We start from the raw sequence: 27,580 nt of genomic DNA on the forward strand, positions 1-27,580 counted from the left end.
AGAAGCTGTTTTTTTGTCAGGAATGGGTTTAGAAATGCCTCCATGTCAGCTGTAATGCCCAGGAGATGCTCATAATTGTCTTTTCTAGTTCCAAAATTTTATTAATTCATCCAAAGGCGTCAAACTAATATGGCTTTCTTTTTAAAATAGCTTTCTCCAGCACAAGCAAATCGCCTTTCTAAATGCAGCCAGTCTCAGCCACTCTCTCTGCTATCCCGCTGAAGCCTCAGAACTGCTGGTCCTGATAAAGAGAAGAACACTCATGCTCTTTCACTTGAATAGTCCCCCTTTTCACGCCACTGTAATATAATCTCATTTAAATTAAAATGAAACTCTCACACTTAATTGCTTTTCTGACAGAGGTGGTCTAACGTTTTTTAAATAGACTGCCGTTTCCCCAAAAAAGATTATTTTAGTGGACATACTTAGAGGGGGGAAAAAACAGAAATCGAGCACTGTGACAGAAAACCCTTTGTCATATGATAAATCGCCATGTAGCAGCAGCAATGTCTCAACGCCACATGTTTTTGCATATATTCATGCGGCAATTTAAGCATGATCTGTGGGAAAATAATGAGCCCAAATGTCTTTTTCTCCTCCCCAAGAGGTCGTGCCACAGTTTTTAATGAGAATGCAAAGAATGGTGATCTTTGCCTAAACAATTTCTGTTTGTAATTAGAATTGGTAACGCTCTGCTTGAAGGGGGTGTTCATAATACTTAAAACCTTCACAATCATGGCATGGCATAAGATTTTATGTATGCTTCCATTAAGTCTCATTCATCCAATTGTCATTTTAAATGCAAAGGTGACATGCATTCACTTGCCACTTTATTAAGTATAATATAATAATACCTGTCTAACTGCTCGTTAACGCAAATTTCTAATCGGCCAATCACATGGCAGCGGCATGGTTGGTGGTGTCAGGCGGGCTAGTCTGAATATTTCAGAAACTGCTGATTTACTGGGATTTTAACACACGACAATCTCTAGAGTTTACAGAGAATGGTCCAGCAAAAGAAAATATTCTTGATGCCAGAGGTCAGAGGAGAACAGACTGAGTTCAAGATGATAAAAAGGCAACAGTAAATCAAATAACCCCTTTTACAACCAAAGTATGCAGAAGAGCATTTCTGAATGCACAATACATCAAACCTTGAGGCAGATGACATACACCAGCAGAAGACCACACCTCTGCCACACTCCTGTCAGTATTGGTGTGGGGGATAATTGGGATGTGGTGGAACGGGAGATTTCGCATTATGCATGTTCAACCGACAAATTTGCAGCAACTGCATGATGCTATCATGTCAATATGAACCAAAAGCACTGAGGAATATTTCTAGTACCTTGTTAAGTCTATGCCATAAACCATTAAGGCAGTTTTAGAATATTTCTTGACCTCAGCTACATTGGTAGAAATTTAATTAGTAATTTAATTAAATTAAAGACACTGTTAAAACATTAGCAGACTGAGTATCCCCTATATACACTGGATATCACATATGGACCTTGAGCTAGAGCGTCGCCCCATTTGTACAGAGCTCCCAGGGCAACTGTCATTCAACCACGCTAGTCAAGACAGTCTACTGAAGTTGCTGGACTTCTGCGCTGTGTATGGGTGTAGTAATGAGCAAAGAAAGAAAACAAAGCACAAAGGCAGAATATTTCATAGGTGAGATTCCGTTTTTTTTGTGTTTTTTTTTATATTTTTTTTACACATTTGTATGTTGTGACCTTTTGTGCTAAACGAGTCACTGCAACTTGGTCTCACATTCGTTTCAAAGGAGCGCTACCCTGTACTAAAATGGTGGCTCTATTGATGCTTTCCTTCTAATTGACAAAAACACTGTAGACATCTAGTGTAAATATCTATGACTGAGAATTAACACATTTAATGAGAAATTCTACTGAAAAATCAGTAAAATATTCTTGACAATTATAATGGCCTCTTGACAATCACACTTATGACGGATTTATGACAATTTTTTTTGTGTAGGTAATTTCAAGTTGTCATAATAAAGACATCACAAACAATTACATTTTGCATTTAAAATGACATAACTGAGCTAATGACACATTTATATTGCTATAATTATAAAGGTGTAATGAACACCCCTTCAAGTAAAGTGTTACATTAATATTCATGGTGAATAAGGACAGATCCCTTGCTTACTGGCAATGGCACCATAGCGCGGGCACAATGAAGAATGTGGAATCGCTTAAAGGTTGTTTTAAATGCTAATGTAAGCAGAATTGTTGGTAATACTCCTACCTAAGATTTTTTTGCACAGTATCTCTCCTCTGGGCCTATTGAATTCGCAGTGTGTTGTGGGATTGGGTGAGATTTTTTAAAACACAACACAGCTCTGTGAAACAAAAGGCCCAGGCGATGATCCAGCGGTTCTGTCGCTCCCCTACTGCCAGCACTGCTTGGCCCATTCACTCTGCGGCTGCTTCTGATTGCCCACAAAAACATCCACATTCATCCAGTCATAATCGCTGTGCTGTCATGAGCCACACACACAAAGTCATTAAGCACGGATATGCATGCATTCCTCGAGTCCTGGCAGCAAGGTCCTGATGTACGGCTCCCATAAACCACAGACTCCCATCCGCTGTCCTGTCACCCCTGGGAGACATTTACGCCCATCGAAGAGGAATTGTACCTAGCGCACTGAATCAACGTCGGTCGCTCAGAAACTGAGGGGAAGAACTACAAAAATGAATCAAATCCTAATCCTTCAGTTAGTTGGAGCAATAGGCGAAAGCTTCTTTGTGCGGCTTACTTACATAGTCTAATGCTCGAGAGATAAATACCTAAATGAGAGGCCGCTGTCCCCTGAGCAAGCCAGTCGTGAAATCCGTCTCCCTTGAGTCACCGGCTGAACCCCCGGTTTATCCACCGCTCTGAAAACAGCTCCACTAACCAAACTAAAGGCATCGTTCACAAAAAAAATGGATATTCAGTCATCATTTACTCACCAAAAAGAGCTTCAGAGGACTTAGCTCATCAATCATTTGTGCAACTGTAAGGAAAGGGGCTAAAGCTTTAAAAAAACTTCGTTAATTTTTTATTTTTTCTCCCGACTTCATTAGTTTTTCCATTAGTTACACTTCTTTTATAATATTCAGTTTAACAAAACTTATATTTGATGTGCTGATTTTCAGTGTATATACGGCCATATTTTTTGTCAAATAACTGGCCAACTTTATGAAGTTATTATCAGGCCATCTCTGGACATTTACAGTAAGTCATGTGTTCATGTCCACTTCATATAGTGAAAAGGCAGACATTGTATTTGTGTAGCAAACTGAACTGCACCATTAATTCACACAGAATATGCAGACTTCATGTTTAAATATTCTTTTTGCGGTATAATATTCACCTCCAATAATTTACACTCACCATCTACTTTGTAGTTTACTTAAAAGGTGCACTTGTCCAACTGCTTGTTAATGCAAATTTCTAATCAGCCAATCACATGGCCGCAGGCAAATGGACTACAGCAACAAAAGACAAAACCAGGTGCCACTCCTTTCAGCTAAGAACTGGAAACCAAGGCTACAGTTCGAACAGGCCCACCAAAATTGTACAGTAGAAGATTGAAAAAACGTTGCCTGGTCTGATGAGTCCTGATTTCGGATGGTAGGGTCAGAATTTAGCATCAACAACATGAAAGCATGGATCCATCCTGCCTTGTATCAATGGTTCAGGCTGGTGGGGGTGGTGTAATGGTGTGGGGGATATTTTCTTAGGGTGCTTTCACACCTACACTTTTGTTTTTGAACCTGTCTCGTTTGCCCAGTTAGTACGGTTTGTTTGGCATATGTGAAACCACCAATCGCTCCGAGATCGCTTGAATGAGGTGGTCTTAGCTCGGTTGAAACGAACTCTGGAGCGGATCGATTGCAGTGTGAAAGCGATACTTAATCTCACGTCTCCCTCCCGGTCCTCAAATAGTCTACGTCACGCACCCTTCTCACCCCTCTCCACTGCATCTCTCCTCAGACACATTGCGTGCACTTTGTCAAACACCACCAAACCACCAACTCTCCTGACAGCTGAGCGGGACTTAGCAAAATAAACCCTGACTCTCTGACCAATGTGAGGAGAGTTTACTCACACAAGACTTGTTTTAGCTCTTTTGGTCCAATTAGAAACTTTGCAGTGTGAAAGTGAACCGCTCCAAGAGCAAAGAGCAACACTTATGTAACATTTGTAATCTCTGTTTCGGAACAACTGAATCGATTCACAGGTGTGAAAGCACCCTTAGTACATGTTGGCCCTGTTAGTACCAATCGAGTATAATTTCAATGCCTCAGTCTACCTGTATGTTGTTGCTGACCATGTCCATCCCTTTATGACCACAGTGTACCCATCTACTTCCAGCAGGATAACACACCATGTCATAAAGCACGAATCATCTCAGACTGGTTTCTTGAACATGACAAGTTCACTGTACTCAAATGGCCTCCAAAGTCACCAGATATCTATTCAATAAAGCACCTTTGGGATGTAGTGGAACGAGAGATTCACATCATGGATGTGCGGCCGACAAATCTGCAGCAACTGTGTGATGCTATCATGTCAGTCTGGACCAAAATCTCTGAGGAAAATTTCCAGTACCTTGTTGAATCTATGCCATGAAGGATTAAGGCAGTTATGAAGTCAAAAGGGGGTCCAACTCTGTACTAGTGAGGTGTACCTGTTAAAATGGCCAGTTAGTGTATATTGTAATTAGGATGGATATATTAATCTATTTATCTAAAGTTTACCAATTTCCATGACATACCCACTTTTCAGCTCACATCATAAAAATCAAAAGGCCCCACTAAAAGTATCAAAAAGTGGTCCATTAAATCAATTCAAGCTATTTGCAAAAGAAAACCCAGCTTTTTAAAATATTCCCACCCAGTGAGCTTTAAACTGCTGCAAAATCAATTCACAATTTGAGAACCGAGTAAGTAAAATTGACAAACAAATCAATTAGATACATTTAGTGAAACTAAACAAACATACTTCTTAAGATTCAATTCAAAGGATCCAATTGATTTGTTCATAAGCTAGACAACGCTACTTCGTTCATGAACCCTAGCCCTATTTTTCCAAAAGCAACTGTCTTTTAAAAGTTCTTTAAAAATAGTGCACAATCCATGTCTGCATTTATGCATAATTTTTTAAACTTAAAAACACCCGTCTCCAAAAGAGCAGAAACAAATGGTCTCCTGCCGTGTTTTGTGGATGAACAAAAGTCATTCAGCGTTAGAACGACTTGATGATTAGAAAACGGCTTTAATTTTGGTTGTAGTGCTCCTCTAATACCCCTCTCACACAGTGCAAGCATAATAATTTGGAGAAAGTCAACAGCATTCCTAATATTGAGCAGCGGGGTATCTGCAGACTCAGACCTGCAGTGTTTTCCTCTGCCAGTAGCTGGAGGGAGGAGGAGGCCAAACAGAAGTGAGGCTCTTTGGAGCATCTCTTCTGTGGCAGTCGATATGGAGACAAAAACGACGGTCAACGCATGATTTGTGCTAGTGTGTTGAGCAGAGATAGATTGTGAAAAAGCTCAGGGGACAAAAGACTAGGTGGCAGATAAAGCCAAGCCGCACCCGGAGGGGTGATTTGTGGCTCATTTGGTGGGTTAAGTGAATAAAGATGCACTGGGCCACACACACATCAGGCTCAAACCAGCAACGCTGGAAAACAAACATTAGCCTCTACAGGGTGGCATAAAGATACACCCAAAGCATAATAGGCTATGAAAAAAATAGTAATTTGACGTAAGATATTGAGCACTAAGATGCTTCAAAGCCTGTTGTGTTTGTTGTGTGGCAGAAATGGATTGTAATTCAAGCACATAATCTGGATAAACTGCTTCATCTCTCATCAACGCTGGATAGGTGGATTAAAGCCTGCCAAAAACAAGAACCACAGATCCTGAAAGCTTCACCCACATTTCGCCGATTTGGCCTAAAATTGCTTTAATGCTAAGCAGTGTCAACAGGAGGGTGGAGGAGGCAATACCAGCAGGACTGCGTAGGTGTATCCACGAAGATGATGGCACTGCAAGAGATGAGGGCTCCATCTCAGGGCATGATGGATGGCGGGGATATGAATGCTCTCATTGAGAAAAATCAGATATGAAAGAGAAGTATCAGGGACACAAAGTGGGCTCCGGCAGAAAGGCTACAGAAAGATCCCATTACCAGCCACTCAGTAGGGTCAGCAACTCAAAGTGCACTAAATGGGAGTTTAGGTTGCCGTCTCACTCGCTCCCCAAAAGCCAGACAATTCATGGAACGCAAGCCATTCTGAGAAACGGCCTCGTTGCAGATTCATCGGTGTGCCCGGACAGCTCTTTTCTCTGCTTTCTCCTTTCCAAGGCTTCTACTTCCTTTCACGTCGATATAATAGCTCTCGGAAAGTTGAGTCACAGGAAGAAGGGTTTATGAGTCGAGGCTTTTGTGAGGTTTCACAAATCTCTCCGATACCAACCTATGAGAAAGCAAACATGTCTTTTTGACAGCTTTCTCTGTGAACTTCCCGTTGGCTACTTGTACTCAACTGTCCTTTTTTAAGCTGCGAGATGCTCTCCTATAGTAGCTCATCTAGAACACAAATGGCTAATGACTTTAGCATCGACCTAAAATTAGCAAAGCAATTACTTTCATTCAGGACTTCCCTAATGGCAGGGGAAATGTACTCTTCATGAAAAATGGACACTTGATAACATTTTATAGCCACACTGAGCCTTGTTAGAATCATTGTGTTGGAGACGATGTGGACATGTTGCACACTATATTTGTCATGCTAAGCAATAAGCTAGAGTTAGAGATCAGCTTTTCCATAGAGAAAAAGAGTATATGCAAATGCTTTCTGCTTTTCTTGAGAGTGTGGCATTGTAGGGTGATGGCAATTTCTATGCTTAGAGCGAGAGGTATAATTAACTACTTAAGCAATACACAGTTCTGAGAAATCGCTGGAGAACTCTCAGCCCTGGAGGCTAAGACACTCACCTGCTGCTAGAGAGGCTTTAAAACTAAGACCAGTAAACAACAAGTAAATTATGTTCTCTCATCTTTGGCTTTCTGTATCATGAAGCATTTTGTTGCCGAAGGGCTTTGGGTTGCATGCTAGTAGGGATAGAAATTCCTCAATAACTTTGTGTTTATCTGAACCGCATTTGTTTTTTTCCCACCGTATCCTGGTATTAAGCGCACAAAATAAAAGTATTCTCTCATATTTTTCCTCAAAGTAAACAGAGAGATAGTACATACTTGGGTCAGATAGGATCGAGTCAGTCTTCGGGACAAACTGGTCACAACGAAGTCCACGGTAACCTTCTTTACACCTGCAAAAGAAGAAGAAGAATGTTCAGCATTTCAGAACTGGAATATAAATTATGTATGTTATAATCCTAAAAAAAACACACCTTATCATTTCTTAAGTCTCATTTATTATCTTTTCCATTTTATTCTGAGAATTATATTTTAAATACTTAAACACTGTTCTTTAAATGAAACACTTTAAATCCGAAAAACGGAACCATGATTTCATTCATTCATTCATTCATTCATTCATTCATTCATTCATTCATTCATTCATTCACTCATTCATTCATTCACAAATGTATTAGTCAGTGGCTAAACGGGGCCTCACATACATATCATCAACCTTCTTGCTGTGAGCTGTGTGCTGCTGAAATTCCTCAGAGTTGCCAGTGTTTCCTCTTATATGTTTTCAGCATTCAGATACGTATATATTTTTTCCCAGTTGCAATAAATCTTCATATTAGACTAATTTATGAAAATGTGACAACGAAGACTGGGATAATGACTGCTGAAAATTCAGATATATTAAAATAGAAAAATTAACTATATTTATATATGGCTGTATATTTATGAATAAAGGCTAAGGGTAAATATACAGTATATTTCTATATGCCATATTCTGGCACCCTTTATATGCAATAACATTTTTGAATGTATTTACAGCTCACAAATGCATATGTCAGACTTCTGAGTCATTTATTCACCTTTTATTTTCATACCGGCATTACTTTTTTCCCTGCCACATAATATAACATTTAGGTCTATTCAGTAAAGCGGAATGGGCATTTTACTTGTCCTGAGGTGTGACAAATTCTTGTTTTTATAAGTACAAATCCTTCAACTAATACGTAGTCATAAAAAAGTGTGTTTACCTAATTATACAAGATGCAGAAAAATAATTAAAGCAGTCATACTGCAGGGCACTGCTGTCACAGCTTGATATGTCATGCCAACCCATTTATAATACTGCATCCATGTGTCCATCCATCATTGTCATATTCACAGGGAGATTGACTCAGCATTTGAAACGAGCATAGCCAGAAATGTTATAAATTAGCCCCATGCAGGAAAAAGACGAAGTAAAGAAGGGAGGGGTGATAGGACAAGAAAGAAGAAGAAGAAGGAATATAGGGAAAACAAGGCGGGTCTGTCCAGAGCTCAGTGGTGCCTGCACTCGCACAGATAACACAGTCTTGACATTTATGTCACATCCCCGCTGAGCTATGGGACTGTATGGAAAAGAAGGCGGCATTTCACTAGACTCTTACTGCGAGATCTATGTGAAACAGGGGACTTCTTTCCAAAGTAGCAATGTGCTCTGAATCTGTGTGAAGAAGAGCCACAAAGAACGCCAGCTGCCCTCCAGCAAAAGCATTTCTGACATATACTAATCTCTTAGCATCTCTCTTGTCCTTTATTTTTTTTTTTCCCATTTCAAGCCAACAACTGTTGTCTTCCCATGTGTGAATACGAAAACAGCACACCTCTGAAGCTGCAAACAGGCTCATCTCCATTTACCAGCAGCATCACGCCATTTATTGGGCACGCTCGCCAGAAAATTGCTCAATTCTGAGATCTGCTTCTGTGATCACTTCTCTCTCCTGCGATACGCTAACGTAATTTTGACGAGGCATACCATGATAATGACGCTTCACAAAAGGAAACAACAAACGCACAAGCTGAGAAGCATCAAATAAGCCTTTTGCAGAATGATCTTGATGTTGTTTCATCTAGAGTGTACGCCAGCTCCGGTGTGACAGCTGCCTAGATTCAATCCTCTATGTCTGTCTGTCTAGCTTCGGGAAGCGTGACTGAGTTTTGCTGAAAGACACCGGGAAGAGACTGAAAACTGACAGCAAAGAGAGAAAAACACGGTTAGACTATAATTACAGTGATGGAAACAGGTGAGGAGAACATTGTGCGGTCTCATTTTAACGTACTGCCTGGTTAACATTGACTCACGCACTGACGGCAGAGTGACGGCCGTGACTGTCAGCAGCCTATTTGTTTGTTTGCAGCCCTTTCCGGGAGACGGTACAGTAGAGCTTTTAGAAGCATGCTACAAAAGAAAACAAACCAACAAATGATTTTATGCATCATTGTTTACTTGGTATCGGAGGAGAGGAAATTCAATATGTGAGCATGTGTTATGACATTCGAGGTGCCTACAGAGTAAACAACATTGTAAACTAGCATTTCTGCATCTGCTTCATGGCTTTTCATTATCATTCAAGGACACGTTGCTTGGCATCAGTGATCGTGCCCCCGTTGGTTAAATTACAGCTAGAGAGGAAAAAGAGAAAGGATATATTTCCCCCGAAGGAGGCCAAGGCAATGAGCAGGACTCGCATTTGACTACCGCCCAGCTTGTTAATTAAAGCTAGAGTCTATAATTTTTTTTCCGAATGCTTCAGTCTAGCTTAAAATGCAGAGATAACTAAAAGAAGGCCATTAGCGGGACAACTTCCCAGAAAAAAAGTGTAAACACCGCATCTCTGTGGCCCCATCAAAACATTGTTCTGTTTGTTTGAGAACTCCAACCGTCTCTTCGCAAGGCAACAGTGACTTAGCCAATAGCTTGAATTTAGGGGCGGGGCACTCTGCTCATGTCACCAGTTGGTAGACTGTTGAAAGGGAAACCTGTTTGAAAACGATCAGTTTTTGAATGCTTCCGTCTAGCTTAATATGCAGAGATAACTAAAAGAAGGCCATTAGCAGGACAACTTCCCAGAAAAATAATACACTGCATCTCTGTGGCCCCATCAAAACATTGCTCTGTTCATGTGAGAATTCTAACCTTCCTTGAAAGGCAACACTGGCTTAGCCACTAGCTTGAATTTAGGGGCGGAGCACTCTGCACGTCTTACCAGTTGATAGAGTGTTGAAAGGGAAACTTGTTTGGAAACAATCAGTTTTCGAATGCTTCCGTCTAGCTTAATATGCAGAGATAACTAAAAGAAGGCCATTAGCAGGACAACTTCCCAGAAAAAAAGTGTAAACACGCATCTCTGTGGCCCCATCAAAACATTGCTCTGTTTGTTTGAGAATTCCAACGTTCCTCGCATGGCAACAGTGGCTTAGCCAATAGCTTGAATTTAGGGGCGGGGCACTCTGCTCATCTCACCAGTTTGTAGAGTGTTGAAAGGGAAACCTGTTTGAAAACAATCAGTTTAATTTTGTACTGGGTGTTTCTTGCAGCACCACACACTTCAGCTTTCAAGGTATGTGAATGTAAGTTGGAATAAGCAGGTGAGCTTGTTTGTGCAGGAAAGCGTGTCTGCGAGTGGGATGTGCGTGGTGGTATTCTTTTTCTCCCTGTCAAACAGCTCACACATAACAGACTGAGCTCGTGCCTTGGATGTGGGTGCTACCCACATTCACACACCCACATATACTGTACACACATTTACACAAAGACACTGTCACCCCTCCTCAAGATTCTGTGACAACTTTCCCTCCACAAATAAGGCCCAATCTGATCCAGAGACATCCTTTACTGTTATTGATGGATATTAAGGCTGAGATAAGGCTGGTATTGAAAACATTATTAAAAAATTGTTGCTTTTGTTGTTCCTTACCCAGCATCCTTGTCAAAAAAAGTGCTGTTTAAGAAAATCCTGGCTTCTCTATTATCGCACGGCCAATACATATTCATACTTGTCTGTCTGGGTTTGTGGACAGGGAGGGGAGAGTAAGCATCGCAACAGAATGATTTTATTTGTTGAATGACATTGACTGATGCCCACTTCACTATTCAGGATGTTTGTTTGCAAGATCTCGCTGATCAAATTCAGCACGGAAACAAGAACTGCCTTCCTTACAACTTCATTCGGTGTTTCTTCAACTGTTTTAAAGAGGCATTGTTGACATAATTTAGCTGCTTTTTAGAAGCCATTATGTACACATGATATTGTTTATCCTCTGTCTCAGTCACAGCCTTTCAATACACACTCATCGGCCACTTTATTAGGTACACCTTACTAGTACCAGATTGCATCCTCTTTTGCTCTCAGAACTGCCTTAATCCTTCGTGGCATAGATTCAACAAGGTACTGGAAATATTCCTCAGAGATTTTGGTCCATATTGACATGACAGCATCACGCAGTTGCTGCAGATTTGTTGGCTGCACATCCATGATGCGAATTTCCTGTTTCACCACATCCCAAAGATGCTCTATTGGATTGAGATCTGGTGACTCTGGAGACCATTTGTGGACTGTCAACTCATTGTCACGTTATCCTGCTGGAAGTAGCCATCAGAAGATGGGTACACTGTGGTAATAAACGGATGGACCTGGTCAGCAACAATACACAGGTAGGCTGGGGCATTGACACAATGCTCAATTGATATTAATAGGCTCAAAGTGTGCCAAGAAAACATCCCCCACACAATAACAACACAATAACAACACCAGCAGCAGCCTGAACAGTTGATACAAGGCAGGATGGATCCATGCTTTCATGTTGTTAATGCCAAATTCTGACCCTACCATTAAACTGTCACAACAGAGACTCTTCAGGCCAGGCAACAATTTTCCAATCTTCTATTGTCCAATTTTGTTGAGCCTGTGCGAATTGTTGTTTCCTGTTCTTAGCTGACAGAAGTGGCACCCAATGTGGTCTTCTGCTGCTGTAGCCCATCTTCCTCAAGGTTGGACATGTTGTGCATTTAGAAATGCTCTTCTGCATACCTTGGTTGTAATGAGCGATTATTTGAGTTATTTTTGCCTTTCTATTAAATCGAACCAGTCTGACCATTCTACTCTGACCTTTGGCATCAACAAGGCATTTGCGCCCACAGAACTGCCACTCACTGGGATGGTTCAATGGAATGGAACAAGAGATGGATGTGCGCGAAAATCCCAGTAGATCAGCAGTTTCTAAAATACTCAGACCAGCCCATCTGGCACCAATAACCATGCCACATTCAAAGTCACTAAAATCACCTTTCTTTCCCCATTCTGATGCTCGGTTTGAACTGCAGCAGATCGTCCTGACCATGTCTACATGCCTAAATTCACTGAGATGCTGCCATTGGCTGATTAGAAATTTCCTTTAACAAGCAGTTGGACAGGTGTACGTAATAATAGTGTGTGAATTGTTACAAAAATAAGTTCCAAACATTTCTATTGCATGCAACACATCCACTATATAAAGAAAGAAAGAAAAATGACTAGACAGTGTGTAAAACATTTTTTTTTTCATTGACATTACATTCAGGACTATAAGTGCTTACAGAATAAATTCTCAAATTTGAGATGCTTTTACTAAAAAGTCAAGCAGGACAGCAATGAAAAAAATATTTTTTCTTTCAGGAGCCATACATTAACTCTGAGCTTTGTTGAACGAGAAGTGAGTTCGCTACCTTTCACATGCTTTTTAAAACCACAAAAGCCTGACTTGAAAATAAAGCTATTAAAATGGTAATCACGCATGAGTAGATAAGTCCCCCTAAGCTTTTACTTGCGGAAGCACAAATACTCAACCGGGAGTTCTTCTGACGACGACATTGTCATTGTAGAGCACTGGTTTGAGATAAGAGGAAGCACAGCATCGGAACAAAACAGCTTGTGTGGAGTCTATCCATGCACTAGCGTGAGGATTGGCAACTGTCTGAAGGGCACACGGAAGGAGAGTTGGACACACCGATGGCCATCTTCACATGTGACATGTTTCACAGCTCCGACATGGACACAGGTGTTATTCCACTGGGCTCTGATAAAAGGCCGATCACAGTTGGGTAAATAAAGCCAGAATCACACAACTCTGAACTGTTCCTGTCAGACCTAAGATCACACTGCTGTCAATGGGAAATAAATCCCTTTTTTTCCACATTCTGAGATTGCTTTCAGGTCAATGAAGATGGATGGTTTAGCTAGGTGCTGGTGTGAAAATGCTTCTTATTCACACGGCACACATGCACACACAAACAATAGTGCACGTCTCTTCACAATGAAAGCATGAATATCTCATTTTTCATCAGATATGGTGAGATAATCCAATGAAGCGGTGAGAGCGGCAGTCTGTCTCAAAGGTGTTTAAAAGCTTATCCTCCTTAATATCATTTACATGGCCCTTCTGCAGTCAGGGCAATAAGTGTAATTCCGTTAAATTGCGATATTGTCTTTCCCATCGTTCCTAAGTCTCTCAGTCTTTATATATAGACACTAGTTAATCCCTTCCTTTTTAATCAAGCCGCTTTGATGTATTCATCATGCCATTTTATTTAATTTGCTATTCCCCTGCAGGGGAGGATAGAGGTGGACACTGATGGAATCAACGTGCCAATGAGACGTGCATCTCTGTGGTAACGTTCACCATGGTAACTTGGCGTATTTGTGGGCTTAGTGCCCACTGGATTCGGTGCAGCCACGGAAACGCATAAGAGAGATGGGCATTGTTGCCAACGAGATGGTGAATGTTGCTAAGAATCTTTGAGTCCATTAATACCCTGCACTGGGAAAATCGTTGCACAAAATCAAAGATTGTAGGAGCATCTCCCTAGAAAATCAATCCATTTGATTGACAACTCATTACAGCTTAGCTTGCTTTTGTATAAACTTTTTTTTCATGAGAACAGAGCGATTTTTCTATTAATTCAATCTTGTTATTAAAGTGAAGGCTGTTATCGGAGAATGCTAATCAAGATTTTATAGAGAAAAAAAATGTGCCAGAGGCTGTATTGACCATATTGAGGTCCTAATTAAATGCACCTCTTATCTTTTTCTTCAAGACAAACACAAATGCTTTATCAGCAGCCACCTTATCTGTGTGACGGACATTTCTTGGAGTTTTATTTGAAACTAGAATTGCAGAATTACAATTTTTCCTAAGTCAATAGTGTTTTTCTCTTATTTCACAAGGATGAAACAATATCTTCAGGCACGCCATACATCCCTAAGGAAGCTTATAATTAAATTACAGGTTTTATAGAGTATACACTAACGTTTTGCTAACCTCTTGTAGGCTCCACAGAGTGCTAACAAGGCCAGGATTTCACAGGTGGCTGCTAATTTATAGAATCGGGTTGTTTCTTGGATTGATGACACAAAACAAGATCTTTAATCATATTTAGGTTGTTAAAGCTGCAGGGCTCAATTGTAATAATCTTATTAATCTTGTTCATGTCAGTTATTTTAACTGACATTCATTAACTCAAAATAAATAGATTATTCGTGTTAATTTGAAGTCCCCAAGAAATCAAAACTAACCATTTGATTTTGTTAGCTCACATTGCTAGTTTTGGTGTGAACAATTCATCTGTTCAATGTCTTTAAGGAAAAAAAAGTTGTCCGTTCTAATCTTTAATTAAAATCTGAAAACACTTCCTGTTTTTTGTTTTGTTAATTTGTTAGATTATGTATATCTTAAAAAATAGGCATCACTTCTATATTTATTCATGTCCCTCAAACTATCAGTTTTGACAACAAAAGGAAATAGTGAGCAGGGGTCTGCCAATGATTGCATTGCAGATCATGATTTCGAGGATCGATAGATCTGTCCTTTACAGTGATCACACAGCGATCACACAGAACACACAGCGATCTTGGATCAGTTCATCCAGACATTTTAATCTGGTTGGTGAACTTGTTAGCCAGAGATCAGTTATCAAGATTAAAAGATCAAGGATCCGCCAAATCTTCTTAGATACTTTAAGCGAGGTATGAAGAAAGGTAAAGAAGTCTGTTAGGTTGTAATAACTATTTTTCTGATCTTTCTGTATGAAATAAAGACTTTACTACATCCAATCAGCTCTCAGTAGTAAGGACAAGCCTCACCTATGTTTTCTCATTTAATACTCCAATTCTATAGGAACTGTATCACAATACAAAAAAATAAATAAATAACAGTCACAGCTTCCGGTTCTTTGGGACTTTAATGACCCATAAAAATACTATAATCCATTAACTCTCATACATGGAGATAATTTTATGCACAAAGATAAAACAATTCTCTTTCTGGAACAAATGATGTTTGGTATAATTTGGTATGAACAATGTTTTCAGTCATTTATCAACAAGAACAAATTTGAGGTTAAATGAAGTGCCATTGTTTTAACAAAAATAAATCTTCACTGTTAATGGTAAAACCATTCATTGTGCCATTTCAGTTTTACTTTGATTTGTTTAATCAAGTCAGTTGATCATAATGAGCCAGGACAGGCTTTCCAAACTTGCTATCCACAGCAGTAAAAGCCAGCATGCACATCAGATGGACAATTTATTTGTGCGCAAACATGCTTGGAGAGGGGATGTTATGGATATTGCTAAATGTAAAAGGCTCATTGGATTCTTTCAAAAGCATTTTATGGGTAGTTAAAATGTAAATGCTGTATTCTCATTTGTATACGCAATGTTTGATTATGCAGTGATCCTCTTTAGGGGGGACATATGCAGTTTACCCCATTCCACTGAGACCGTGACATACTGTATGTCAACAAGAACTTTGCCATTTTAGGTCTTTGTGTCTCCCTGAAGTATGCTCAGAAAGTTTGAATTAATTTAGCGACAGCTGCCTTCTTCACAAGGCACTTCACATTCCCATGAGTGATGTTCTGAGAGGCAAACCACTGATTTAGTGCCTGAACCAAAGTGACATGCTCTAACCTGGAGTAGCAGAAAGTTACAGGGGAAATGGTTTTAACTTCAACACCACACAGTTTGGGATGTTGCAGAATATGCAGAAGGCTTGGAAATGTTGTGAGGCTGAGCGAGACGCATGTTAGTGCGGTCAGGAATATTAACGCCATGGAAATGCTTCCATTCTTTCATGTGGCTGCTGCTTGGCTAATAATGCCCACACATGGAAAGACAAGCAGATGTAAGATCACTCAGGGGAAACCCGTCTATCTGAGCTGAGTTTAGATTCTTTTTCTGGAAACATACTATAGGTATTCCCTCTTTGCTTGGCTGGGAAGTCTGATAGCCAATTAGACAGGCCAAAGCAGCACTTTTAAGCATCTGGCGCATTAATTAGCAGCTTTTATGAAAGTCTTGAAGACCAACAAACATATCGAGGATAAGCTGATTATTTGCCAATTCATCAAGGCGTATGATAATAAAAACTTCACATTTTTAAGTAGCAGCGAGGCAAGGCTGTCAATCAGGAAGCATTTCTCAGGCGCCGTTAACAAACCTGCCGTTTACAGGCACTGCAGTGCTTTCTCTTGCGTGACAGAACACAAACGGTTTGGGCGCTGGATTTTGGCAGCCATCAGCTCTCGCATCTTTGCCTGATCAAACAATCCCCACATTTTCAATCGCTGGCCTGGCACTTTTACACTTCTATTTATCGGCCAACTGCCTCATTTTTTTTATGTGACCTCTGCCAACCCTCTATTCCCCCCCAAAAAAAACACATGCTTTCTGCTGTTTTCAAATTGCTTTGCGTAAGTAAAGACAACGTTGCCTTTGTGAGCGACATTTGCAGTTCTGACATTTGCTTGAGCAATGTTAATCCTGTCAGCGGCATTCAGGATGACTGAGCTAAAATAATTGCAGATGAGAGTGTGCTCAGAGGGACAGGTTCTCACTAGCTGGTACCACAACCACACAAATTAATCTAGACATGTTAACTTTAAACATGACACACCAAGCCAGCGTCAGGATATTACTTGTCCTTTGTCAGCTCAATGTTTGAGGTGTGCACTGTTGGCACAAGCTGGACCCTGTTGGCTGGTTTATGGCCATTTAGACGTTGACGTCAGGCAATCAGTGAGAGAGTTACTCTGATTCAGCAAAGCAGACTAGTGCATGAGGGAAAAAAAGAAGCAAATAATCAAGGCAAGTGTTTTTCCTTCTTTGTTTAAAATAAACAATCAAGTATTTTATTCATCTAATTCAGGCATTGATGACCTGTGGTCTGATTACTGTTCGTTTCCAATGAGTCTGTGAGACATACTGACAGCATCTACTATTTTATCTTTTCTACAGTTTGTGCAGCATGTTATAACAATACAGCAATACACACCACAAGCACTCAGTGTCATTTATGATAAGGGTTTTCAGTGCAAAATCCTTAAATATTTAATCTAGAATTGTACTTCATTCCACCTCTTGCTGGTTCATGTGTGTTGCCTCTTGTCCACTAAAGAAGACAGTTATTCTTACAACAGTAGCATAAACATTTTAAGCAGCAAAATAAATGAACACTTTTGCTAAAACACTGCAGAATAGGAGAAAGCAACCAAGACAATGTTTAAATCTTTTTATTTTTACTGTGTTATTTATTAAATTGTTTGCTTTTAGTAAGTAAGCCCTAGTCTACACTTAGTCTTCAGGTTTATATATATATATATATATATATGACTTTTAGTTGGTCATTTGGTATCCGAAGTGGCTTATATAAAAGGCAAAGGCCTTTATTACGCTTATTTTACCAAAATAAAATATGATCAGTCCTTAATTTTTAAATATTTAATTAGGGCAGTAAGGTCTGACTTTTCTGACACAAAAGTCTTAACACTTCTCAGAAATAATGTACAGTATTGAATATTAAGTCATGGTGCAGTGGAAAAATGATTAATATTGTGTATGACTCCCATGAGCTTGGAGGACTGCATCCATACATCTCTGTAATGACTCGAAAAACTTATTAATAAAGTCATCTGGAATGGCAAAGAAATTCATCAAGATTCTTTGGATTAATCTTCAATGCCTCCTCCTTTATCTTCCCCCAGACATCCACAATAATGTTTATGTCTGGCGACTGGGCTGGTCAATACTGGAGCACTTTGACCAGTTTGCACTTTGCTTTTAGGAACTTTGATGTGGAGGCTGAAGTATGAGGAGGAGTGCTATCCTGCTAAAGGATTTGCCTTAATAGTCAATTTACATGCTATATTAATGTATTGGGCAGCAAAAACTGTCTTGAAACCTCAGGCTGTTGATATTACCATCCACTCTGCAGATCTTTCGCACACCTCCATACTGAATGCAACCCCAAACTAGGATTTTTCCCCAAACTTGACTGATTTCTGTGAGAATATTGAGTCCATATGGGTTCCAAGAGGTCTTCTGCAGTATTTGTGATGATTAGGATGCAGTTCAACACATGATTCATCTGAAAAATTTACCTTCTGCTACATTTCCGTATGATCAACTAGAAGTCTAGTTATTGTTTGTTGCTCTTACAACTGTGATCGAGGACTAGACCTTTGTCAGGTAGTGTGTAGTTCAGATGCAAAAACCTGTAAGTGCCATCTGAAATTTTCTTTTAAAATGAGCACTTTTCTCTGGCATTTGTGTGTAGGTTCAATAAATCCTTTTATATGGCAAAGAATATGTTCTTTTCATCACTTTTAAAGAAAAAAACTAAACAAACACAGAGAAAAATGCTCATTTGAGAAGAAAAGAAATCAGATGGAACGTAGAGGTTTTTGCATTCAGACTCTTTAGATATTGTTTTGTTGCAGCTAGTTTTGTATTCTATCGTGACCTTAGAACATAATTACTAAAACGTAAGTGGGCATTTACCAGATTTAAGATGCTAGCAGGATCTACTGATGTTAGATTAAGGCCCTCTCTCAAAACAAATGTCAAATATTTTTTTTCATCTCACTCTCCACCATCTTAAAAGACTCGAAGCAAAGGGCAGCCATCTTAAACCTTTCTGAACTGCAACTACAGCCGAAACTAAAGAGAACGGCTTGTCACCAATCTCTACCAAAAACCATGCATCAATGACAGGCTTTTGGGAAGAGGAACAGTGGGCTTAAGGAGCTCAAGAGTGGCTAAAACACATAACCTGTCTGAATGCCAGCCATATTTCACTGTAAAATTCCTGTGATACAATACTAGAATTAATAGGTGCGTCACAGGTCATATTAATTTGTACGTAAAGCATATTGAGACCATAGGATGTACATTTTCTGCCTAGGCTCGCTTGTGAAAGAATTAAATCAGAATCCAATCAATAGCAAGTTGAACAAATAAATGTTTATTCTAGGAACTCAGCGGTGAATAAATAAGAAAATATTGGTGTGTTTACAAGAATGTGCGGTACGTATGCATCACTGTCAGCCGAGGACAAGCATTAATCTATAGGGTTGCAAAAGGAGCATTTTGGGAGGTAGTTTTTCAAGCACAATTTTGCTCTAATGAGCTTTCCATCCATAAATTTGCCTCAGTGACCCATTTTTCATTTGTAAATGTGCTGTGTGTTCTCACAATTGTCTCGAAGCCTTTTGTCTCCCTGCCAGGAAGCTGTTTGTTTGTGTTTACATTTAGCTTCTCATCACATTGTTATCTTCACATTTTGGGATATGTTCTGCTGGAGGCTATATTCATATTGCTGGCTTACACCTCATAATTTGCTCTAATAATAAGCATTCCATCTGTGAATAAGATCACATGCCATGCTTTGTAAATATGCTTCTTCTGTTTCTTTGAGAAATCAATGATAAGTTAAATGAGTAGAAATGTTGGAACTGTTGTTTAAAAAAATACCCAATAATGAACATTCGAACATGATTTAATCAAGCTCAGGTTGTTTCAAACCTGACTTTCTTTCTTGGCTATACAATCTAAGTGTTTTTAAACTCATTTTTGTCATAGAACTTGTAACTACCATGAAAATCCACAAAGAGAGTTGTGTGATATATTCCAAACCTTTTGAAGTCATAATTAACATTTAGCAAGTAAATCTAAAATAAATAATTTAAAGATTTCATTGGTGTCTTGTGGATTCAGTTCTCACCAATAGGTGCAATTACATTACACATTGTATTCTGATCACAACTGGAATGAAAATGCTCCATGTTGACACTGCAATCAGAAAAAACAAATCAAAATGAATTGATGTGGGTGGAATAAACCATTTCTAAACCAAAAGAGAGGACATGTTAACATTGGGATTAAAAACTAAGATTGGAAAATTCTAGATGTCAAAAGGTTAAATGAGATTGGAACCTAGTGACATGTAGATCATAAGTCTGTTAACCATACTAATCATATGCAATCATAAGTCTGATAATTTTATTAAACATTCATGTAAACGCTGTATAAATTCATCAATATTATTCCGACTGCAAAAAAGTGTGCAAATTCTGTCTAAATAAATTGCACATTTATATAAACAGGAGAAAAATCCCAGTATGTTACAAAAGTACAAGTACAATGAGATTCTGAAGTATGCAAATTATTCGCTATTTACTATTCATGTAGCTACCGGAGAAGATTTGTGAATGGAAGTCTGGAATGAGAGCTTCTGTCACATTATGACAAATCTACTGTTTGTTTACTACAGAGTTGGAGGACATGTATGTTGTAGGGCTAAACGATAAATCGCATGCAATTGTTGTACGCATTATTTTAATCCGGCTCTGCAATCAGCTCTCCAGCACCTGTGTTCATCTAGAGCAGCATTTACTACAAAGAGTCACAGTTCTCTGTCAAACTACGCAAAATATCTCAAGTGATATCATCATGTGGTTAGTCAAATCATAAATAATCGTACTGAGATTTTGACAGCTATTCGGAGAGCTTCTCGATGAACTACAGTACAACCTTTTGTAGTAAATGTTGTCAATGTTCTATCTGAAAGCTTGTGCAAAAATACCAAATATAATGATGTTTTTACCCACTTTAGTTTATCGATTCAGTTGAGTCGAGTGTTTAAAATAAGTTGCTGTGTCAAATGATGCGTCTTATTACACTGAATAAAGCACAAAGCATATTTCAAAATAGCATTCTAACTAAGGCGCTGTGTAATTACAAATTTTATAATCAGGAAAATAAAACAAGAACTTAGATAAACCATATGTTGTTATGGTTATGTTTTTATCAATCCTGTTGATTTAAATTAAAACAGTTTAATCTTCTGTTTTCACATAGACTGTTGGTAGTTCCTGGGTACTTTGGAGCATACTTAGTTGTAATGTTCGACTCACAAGAGAGAGTGCGCCCTATGACCTCTTTTACTGAAGTTTTATTGCTGTATCACTGTACTTTCCTCATATGATGTGCAAGACAATCACAGCTTTTGCTAAATCGCTAATGCGATTTTATGTGGATGCATCTTTAAGCCCTAGTACAGTATGTTGTATCATTCACAGTGGTGTAGAATAACAAATTACAAATGCTGAAATTACTGTAATCTACAAGTTTTTTCTCAGCAATTGTATTAGCTAAGTAGATTAAAAAATATACCTGTACATTTATTTGAATTCATTTTTATTTCTGTATCTGTAATTTTAATGTTCTATTTTCCTTTAAAAAATCAGAATAAGTAGAATCCATCCCGTGATACCTAATCAATTAAATCATACATAGAAAAGTAGCATCAGACAGATGTTGTTTATAAATGCATACATTCAGTGAAAGCATTCAAAGTGTCCTGGAAGATGCAAAATACAACCATGGAGACTGTTTAAAATACATGTCATTGGTTAGAAACTGAAGGATGTCTACTGTATGATGATTAAAATCATGAAATGGGTAAATGAACTACAGAATGTTACGTTTTTAAATATATGCACAAATTGCATTAGTGCTGAACAAGGTCGGATTGCGGCACTAGTTGCTGGACACTTCTAGCTTAAAATTCAGGGTTTAAAGTGCATAATAAAATGAACATATCATCACAGCTAGATTTTTCTAAATCTAGAATCACAGCTAGAATCATTATTTTTTAGGTTAGACTGAATTCACAATAAACGCAACATTATTGTCATTGTAGTTTTTTACTTTTTTTTTTTTTTTTTTTAACTTTTGTTCACCTGAAATGTCACCAGAAATAGAAATAATTTCTAAAATAGAAATTTTGCGTTATTGTCATGGATGGTTATGACAAAAACTTCCTTTACTCCACTTGAAATATGTTTTCGGGCAAATAATGGTACTTTTGATTAAGCATGACCGATTTTCTAATCATATTGCTTCATAAGACATATAAAGAGCTATGAGTATTAATTTAGTTTTGCTTGTTTACAGTATGTTTTGACTCTAAAAGTGCTGAAATTGCATTATATGAAACTCAAAATACCACAATTTAGCTAAAACTATTTTTTAATGTTCTACTGAAGAAGTCATGTACTCATTTTTGGGTAATCTATCAATGCCTTTAATTTGAAATGCACAATTCAGGATGCCAAATATTTCACTTAATGGAAGTATTGTTAGCCATTCTATCATTCTCAGACTATGGCCACTTTTCTTGTTAGCATCTGGTTTGTGGGCTGGGCAACATGGCGTGTCATTGTCACCGTTCATTACCTCCACATTTCCAGTGCTGACTGTGGCAGAGAGGTAACGCCCCTTCACAGAGAAAACTCATTCCAGCTCCACAGGGAGCACTTTGCCTCCTCCACACCGCTATTGCTCCACAGAAAATAACAAACGAAGGAATAATACGATTTGTTTGTGTGGTAGGTGAGCATTGTCTGAAAGGCAGTGAAACCCCGACATCCTAATCCTTATTAAAAAACTCATTAATGAGGTTCTCCGGAATTTTAGGTCTAGGTCTTGAACGCAGGTAATAGAATTAATTGTACACACAAGGGCTTACCGTCAAGTACACATATTTAATTTAAAGACTTATTGCATGCGGAGAGTTTAATATCGGCTGTGAGGCGTTTAGCACCTCTCAGCAGGTCTTCCCCAAAAGAAGATTTTTTTTTGGTCTGTTCACTGATGGGCAAGAAATAGACCGATTAGAGCATCTAGCCATTGGCAATCAGACAGACATGCAACTTTACGTTTCATTAAAACGTAATTAAACCATCCTTTTAAGTTCTAGTGAAAACATTATGTTAATTAGCCCCAAGTCCAATGGCCGATGCATTTAATTCAAAGCATGCTATTCCTCTATTAAACCAAATCGAGTTTCAACAATGTGTCGGGTCAGTGCACTTTAAATGAGCTTCTCTGAAGTAGCTCTCAATAACTTTCCCTCGTTTCAACTTGTATTTCCCAGACTGTGCTGTGACACCCATCCCATTAGACACCCATCCCATTATACCTCCACAAACAGTGAGATAGCAATGCAAATAAGAATTAATATCCAGAACAAACAATACGGAATTTCAAAAATCCAGGGACTTCTGTGAAAAACACTCAGACAGTTGATGAAATTCTGTGTTTTTTGTATAGTGAAAGAAAAAGTATTAACGAAGTGATTAGTTACAGTATAACACCACATCATTATCAATTATGTTTTCAACTATTTTCATAAGAATAACGAATTAATAATTCACATGTACCATTATGTTTTTTTTTTAGAAAAATATTTATATAATTTAAAAGTATAATATAATATAATATAATATAATATAATATAATATAATACAATATAATATAATATAATATAATATAATATAATATATAGGGCTTCCCACACATAGATTTTATTAACTGCCGTATATTTAGTATATACAGTACCAGTCAAAAGTATGGGGTCAGTAGGATTTTTACATTTTTAAAAATAGGCTTCTCCTGCTAACTAAAGCTGCATTTATTTGTTACAAAAATGCAGTATAAATTGGAAAATTGTGAAGTGTTTTTGCACTATAAAATAACTGTTCAAAAGTAGTTTATAATTTAATTCATAATTTATTCCAGTGATTTTAAAGTTGAATTTATTAGCTTCATTACTCCAGTCTTCAGAGTCACATGATCCTTCAGAAATCACTCTAATATTTTTATTATTATTATTATTATTATTATAATTTGTAATGTAATAGTAATAAAAACAACAATGACTTGAGTAATAATTTCATTTGGAACTACATACAATAAGTAATAAACATTTAATAAATGTCGCCTTGATGAACAGAATAATTTTATTGAAATTTTTAAATTTGAACTTTTGACTGGTAGTATAACTATATTTAGCAACACTTTTTAAAATGTAAACTCCACAAAGAATAATATAATATAATATAATATAATATAATATAATATAATATAATATAATATAATATAATATAATATAATATAAAGATTTAATTCCAGCAGAACAAATTTTTCACTGAAAAATAGTATCTTCAGTGAGCTGCTGGCTTTATTGAATCAGTGAGAACTCTCATTTGATTCAAGTTCAACTCACTGAATCTATGATCTTGTTTCAGCAGTTCTCTTTGTCACCCAAAAATATGAATTATTTTTATTTTATTCGGGTTTTAAAATGTGCTCACTATAAAAGAATTGGATTCTAGCCTTTTAATATATTTTTCTGAAGTACATTTAAAAAATAATCAACAACACCATTGAAAAACCCCTATTTCATTTATTTTTTTACCTTAATACCATTGTTTAAGATCACCAATGATTTTATGCTAGAGCATGTGACAGAGATAAGTGACAGTGACACATACAGTACAATATGCATGAGCTATACCTTCTAACCAAACTGTATAGGTTTAACAGGCTAGGGCAACGCTGTTCAGATTTGTTTGATCCCCGTTCCGATTGAGTATGCATTACCAATCAGGTCTCTCGTTTCAGGCCTTGCTTATAAACCTGATAAGTGTACGCGCTAGAATCCTAATCACGACGCCCTTCTGAAAATGAGAAGCAGTCTGTGAAAATCAAATCTGATTGCACTCAGCAAACAAATACATATCATGAGTACGGAACATAATCAAGATTAGCCAGAATACGTGACCCGCTTCTGCGGGCATGTTTGCGCGTGTGATTTGAGCATTAAATCTCTGTGCCACCAGAATATCAAGTGATAGATAGGTGACCTCCTTCCAGCAGTAACCAATTTCCACATGAAGTGGGGAAGATAATCTGATCACAACAAGGTGTAAAGATAAAGGAAATCCCTGTTGCCCTCTTTCTGTTTCAAATGGGTTTTTTCTCACCTGTACAACCTCAAAAAGCACGGATCCTTTTTCAATTACAAGTAAGAAATGTGGTCAGCCTTCCACCTATTTGGCTTATTACAATATAATCAAAATACTTCATTTGTGATTGGTGAAAAGAAACGTTCATAGGTAATTACTGAGCAAAAAACAATACTGGCAGTAGGATCGCATCTAAAAGCTCTTTTTTTTTTTATTCTAGCAAGCACACTGCAATTAAATCCTGATTTCTCTAGTAAAGTTACATTTCAGGTGCAAGTGCAAGTTAAGCTGAATCGACAGCACTTGTGGCATAATGCTGATTACCACAAAAGTGAATTTCAACATGTCTCCGCTTTTTAAAAGTGGCCTGTTTTGCTGTTTTAAAGGTTTTGTTTTGGATATTCTATAATAGGTTTGCAGACTAAAAAAAAAATATTCAGAAATGATACCTTGGATTCACTCAAATTTTTACATTAACTGGCTGTAAACAATTTATTTGGGCTGAATTTAAACAAACAAATTAAGTATTTTATTAAATTGAATTTGTTTCTTTAAATTTAACACAAATAAATTGTTCGCAACAGTTTTGCAGACATCATTTTTTCAGTGCATGTATTCAAGGTCAGAAAAACTTTCATTTAAATCACATAATTTCTCAAATAATATTAAACAATTCTAAACCATTATTTCCATGAGCCTACTTTGCTCTGATTGGTCCGATAGCATGTTGAGATTTGGTCAACTGGTGTCAGAAATAAGACCATATAATACCATATACAGTTGAAGTCAGAATTATTAGCCACCTTCGAATTTTTTTATTCTTTATATATATATATATATATATATATATATATATATATATATATATATATATATATATATATATATATATATATATATATATATATATTATATTATTATATATATATAATTTTTTTTCTTCTGGAAAAGGTCTTATTTGTTTTATTTTGCTAGAATAAAAGAAGTTTACATTTTTTTTTAAACACCTTTTTTGGGACAAAATTATTAGCTCCTTTAAGCTATATTTTTTCCTGATAATCCACAGAACAAACCATCGTTATACAATAACTTGCCCAATTACCCAAACCTGTCTAGTTAACATAACTAATAAACCTAGTTAACCCTTTAAATGTCACGTTAAGCTGTGTAGAAGTGTCTTGAAAAATATCTAGTTAGATATTATTTACTGTCATCATGGCAAAGATAAAATAAATTTGTCATTAGAGATGAGTTATTAAAACTATTATGTTTAGAAATGTTCTGAAAAAATCTTCACTCCATTAAACAGAAATTGGGGAAAAATAATTCAGGTCGGCTAATAATTCTGACTTCAACTTTACATTTTTGAGAAATTTTAATAGTCAAGCAAACAAATCTTCACAATAAATGTTTCTTCTCAAAACGACGTTGTGAAAGTGGGTTTGGTTCGCAGATAGCTAAAGAATACTGTAGGCATGCAATATGCAATGGACCCAAGTACTGTAGATCAGTTATGCAAGTGAAAGTGTTTTAAGAGAATCAATTCTTTACTTTTTATGAGAAATTTTAGGAGAAAAGTCCTATTGATCTTTAAAACTGAGCTTTTAGATTCACATACAGCTACATTATACTCTGCATGAAATGTATTATTTAAAAAAACACTTCAAAAGGCACTATAGGTTACAATAGGACAATGGTACTGTATATATGCACAGCAAGTGTTTTTCAGCCACATATAAACTTCTGGTGAAAGGTAATGCGTCTATTTTTATTTTGTTTCACAAGGTTCCCTTTACAGCAGTGATGTTGTAATGTAATTAAAGTATAATTCATTTAGCTGTTCAGGCATAAAACAACATGTAATAACGTTTAAATGCAAGTGCCCTTAGGAGGAGCGCAGAAACATTGAAAATAAAGTGGTAAAATAAATTACCATTTTTAAAGGGTCACGAAACACCAAAACACATTTTTTGAGATTATGACTGACATGTCCCACATTGCTAAAAACACTATTACGTAGGACACATATATTTAGCTAACAAGTGAAAATGGGTTGTTTTTGCATTGTTTAGAGCAAATTCATTCTTTCGGTTTAAAAATAAATTTTGAAGCAACATACGGCGATGAGATCATTTTGTAAATTCCTGCATGGAGTAGATGTTATTGAGTTTTTCAGCACATCTGTTCATTAATTCATGAGAAAATAGGTTCGAACCAATCAGCGCTCTCCATTGTAAATGAGATGCAACTTCATTAATATAGATGATTTAGCTTGATCTGGAAATGGTAAAATCTGGATTCGCCACTTGTCTTCTTTTAAAAACAGATGCGGTTCCAGTTCGTGTTGATTATCCTGTCTATGAATTTAAGTGTGTGATCAGTGTTTATTTGTTTATGTTTATTCAGATGACAAAGTAAGTTGGTATTGTCAACAGTACTCTTTCAGTTTCTAAAGATA

General features: G+C 37.4%; 1 protein-coding gene across 2 annotated transcripts in view; it reads right to left on the reverse strand.

Moving 5' to 3' along the window:
• The window catches only part of nrg3b (neuregulin 3b), a 263,343-nt gene that overhangs the window by 32,206 nt on the left and 203,557 nt on the right, over positions 1-27,580 (reverse strand). For both annotated transcript variants that reach the window (XM_005156254.6, XM_073918545.1), the window contains exon 3: positions 7,284-7,357. In XM_005156254.6, the coding sequence (XP_005156311.2) occupies positions 7,284-7,357 (74 nt within the window). The remainder of the gene's footprint in view (positions 1-7,283; positions 7,358-27,580) is intronic.

The sequence above is a fragment of the Danio rerio genome, chromosome 12 (assembly GCF_049306965.1).
Source record: "Danio rerio strain Tuebingen ecotype United States chromosome 12, GRCz12tu, whole genome shotgun sequence".
Taxonomy (NCBI): Eukaryota; Metazoa; Chordata; class Actinopteri; order Cypriniformes; family Danionidae; genus Danio; species Danio rerio.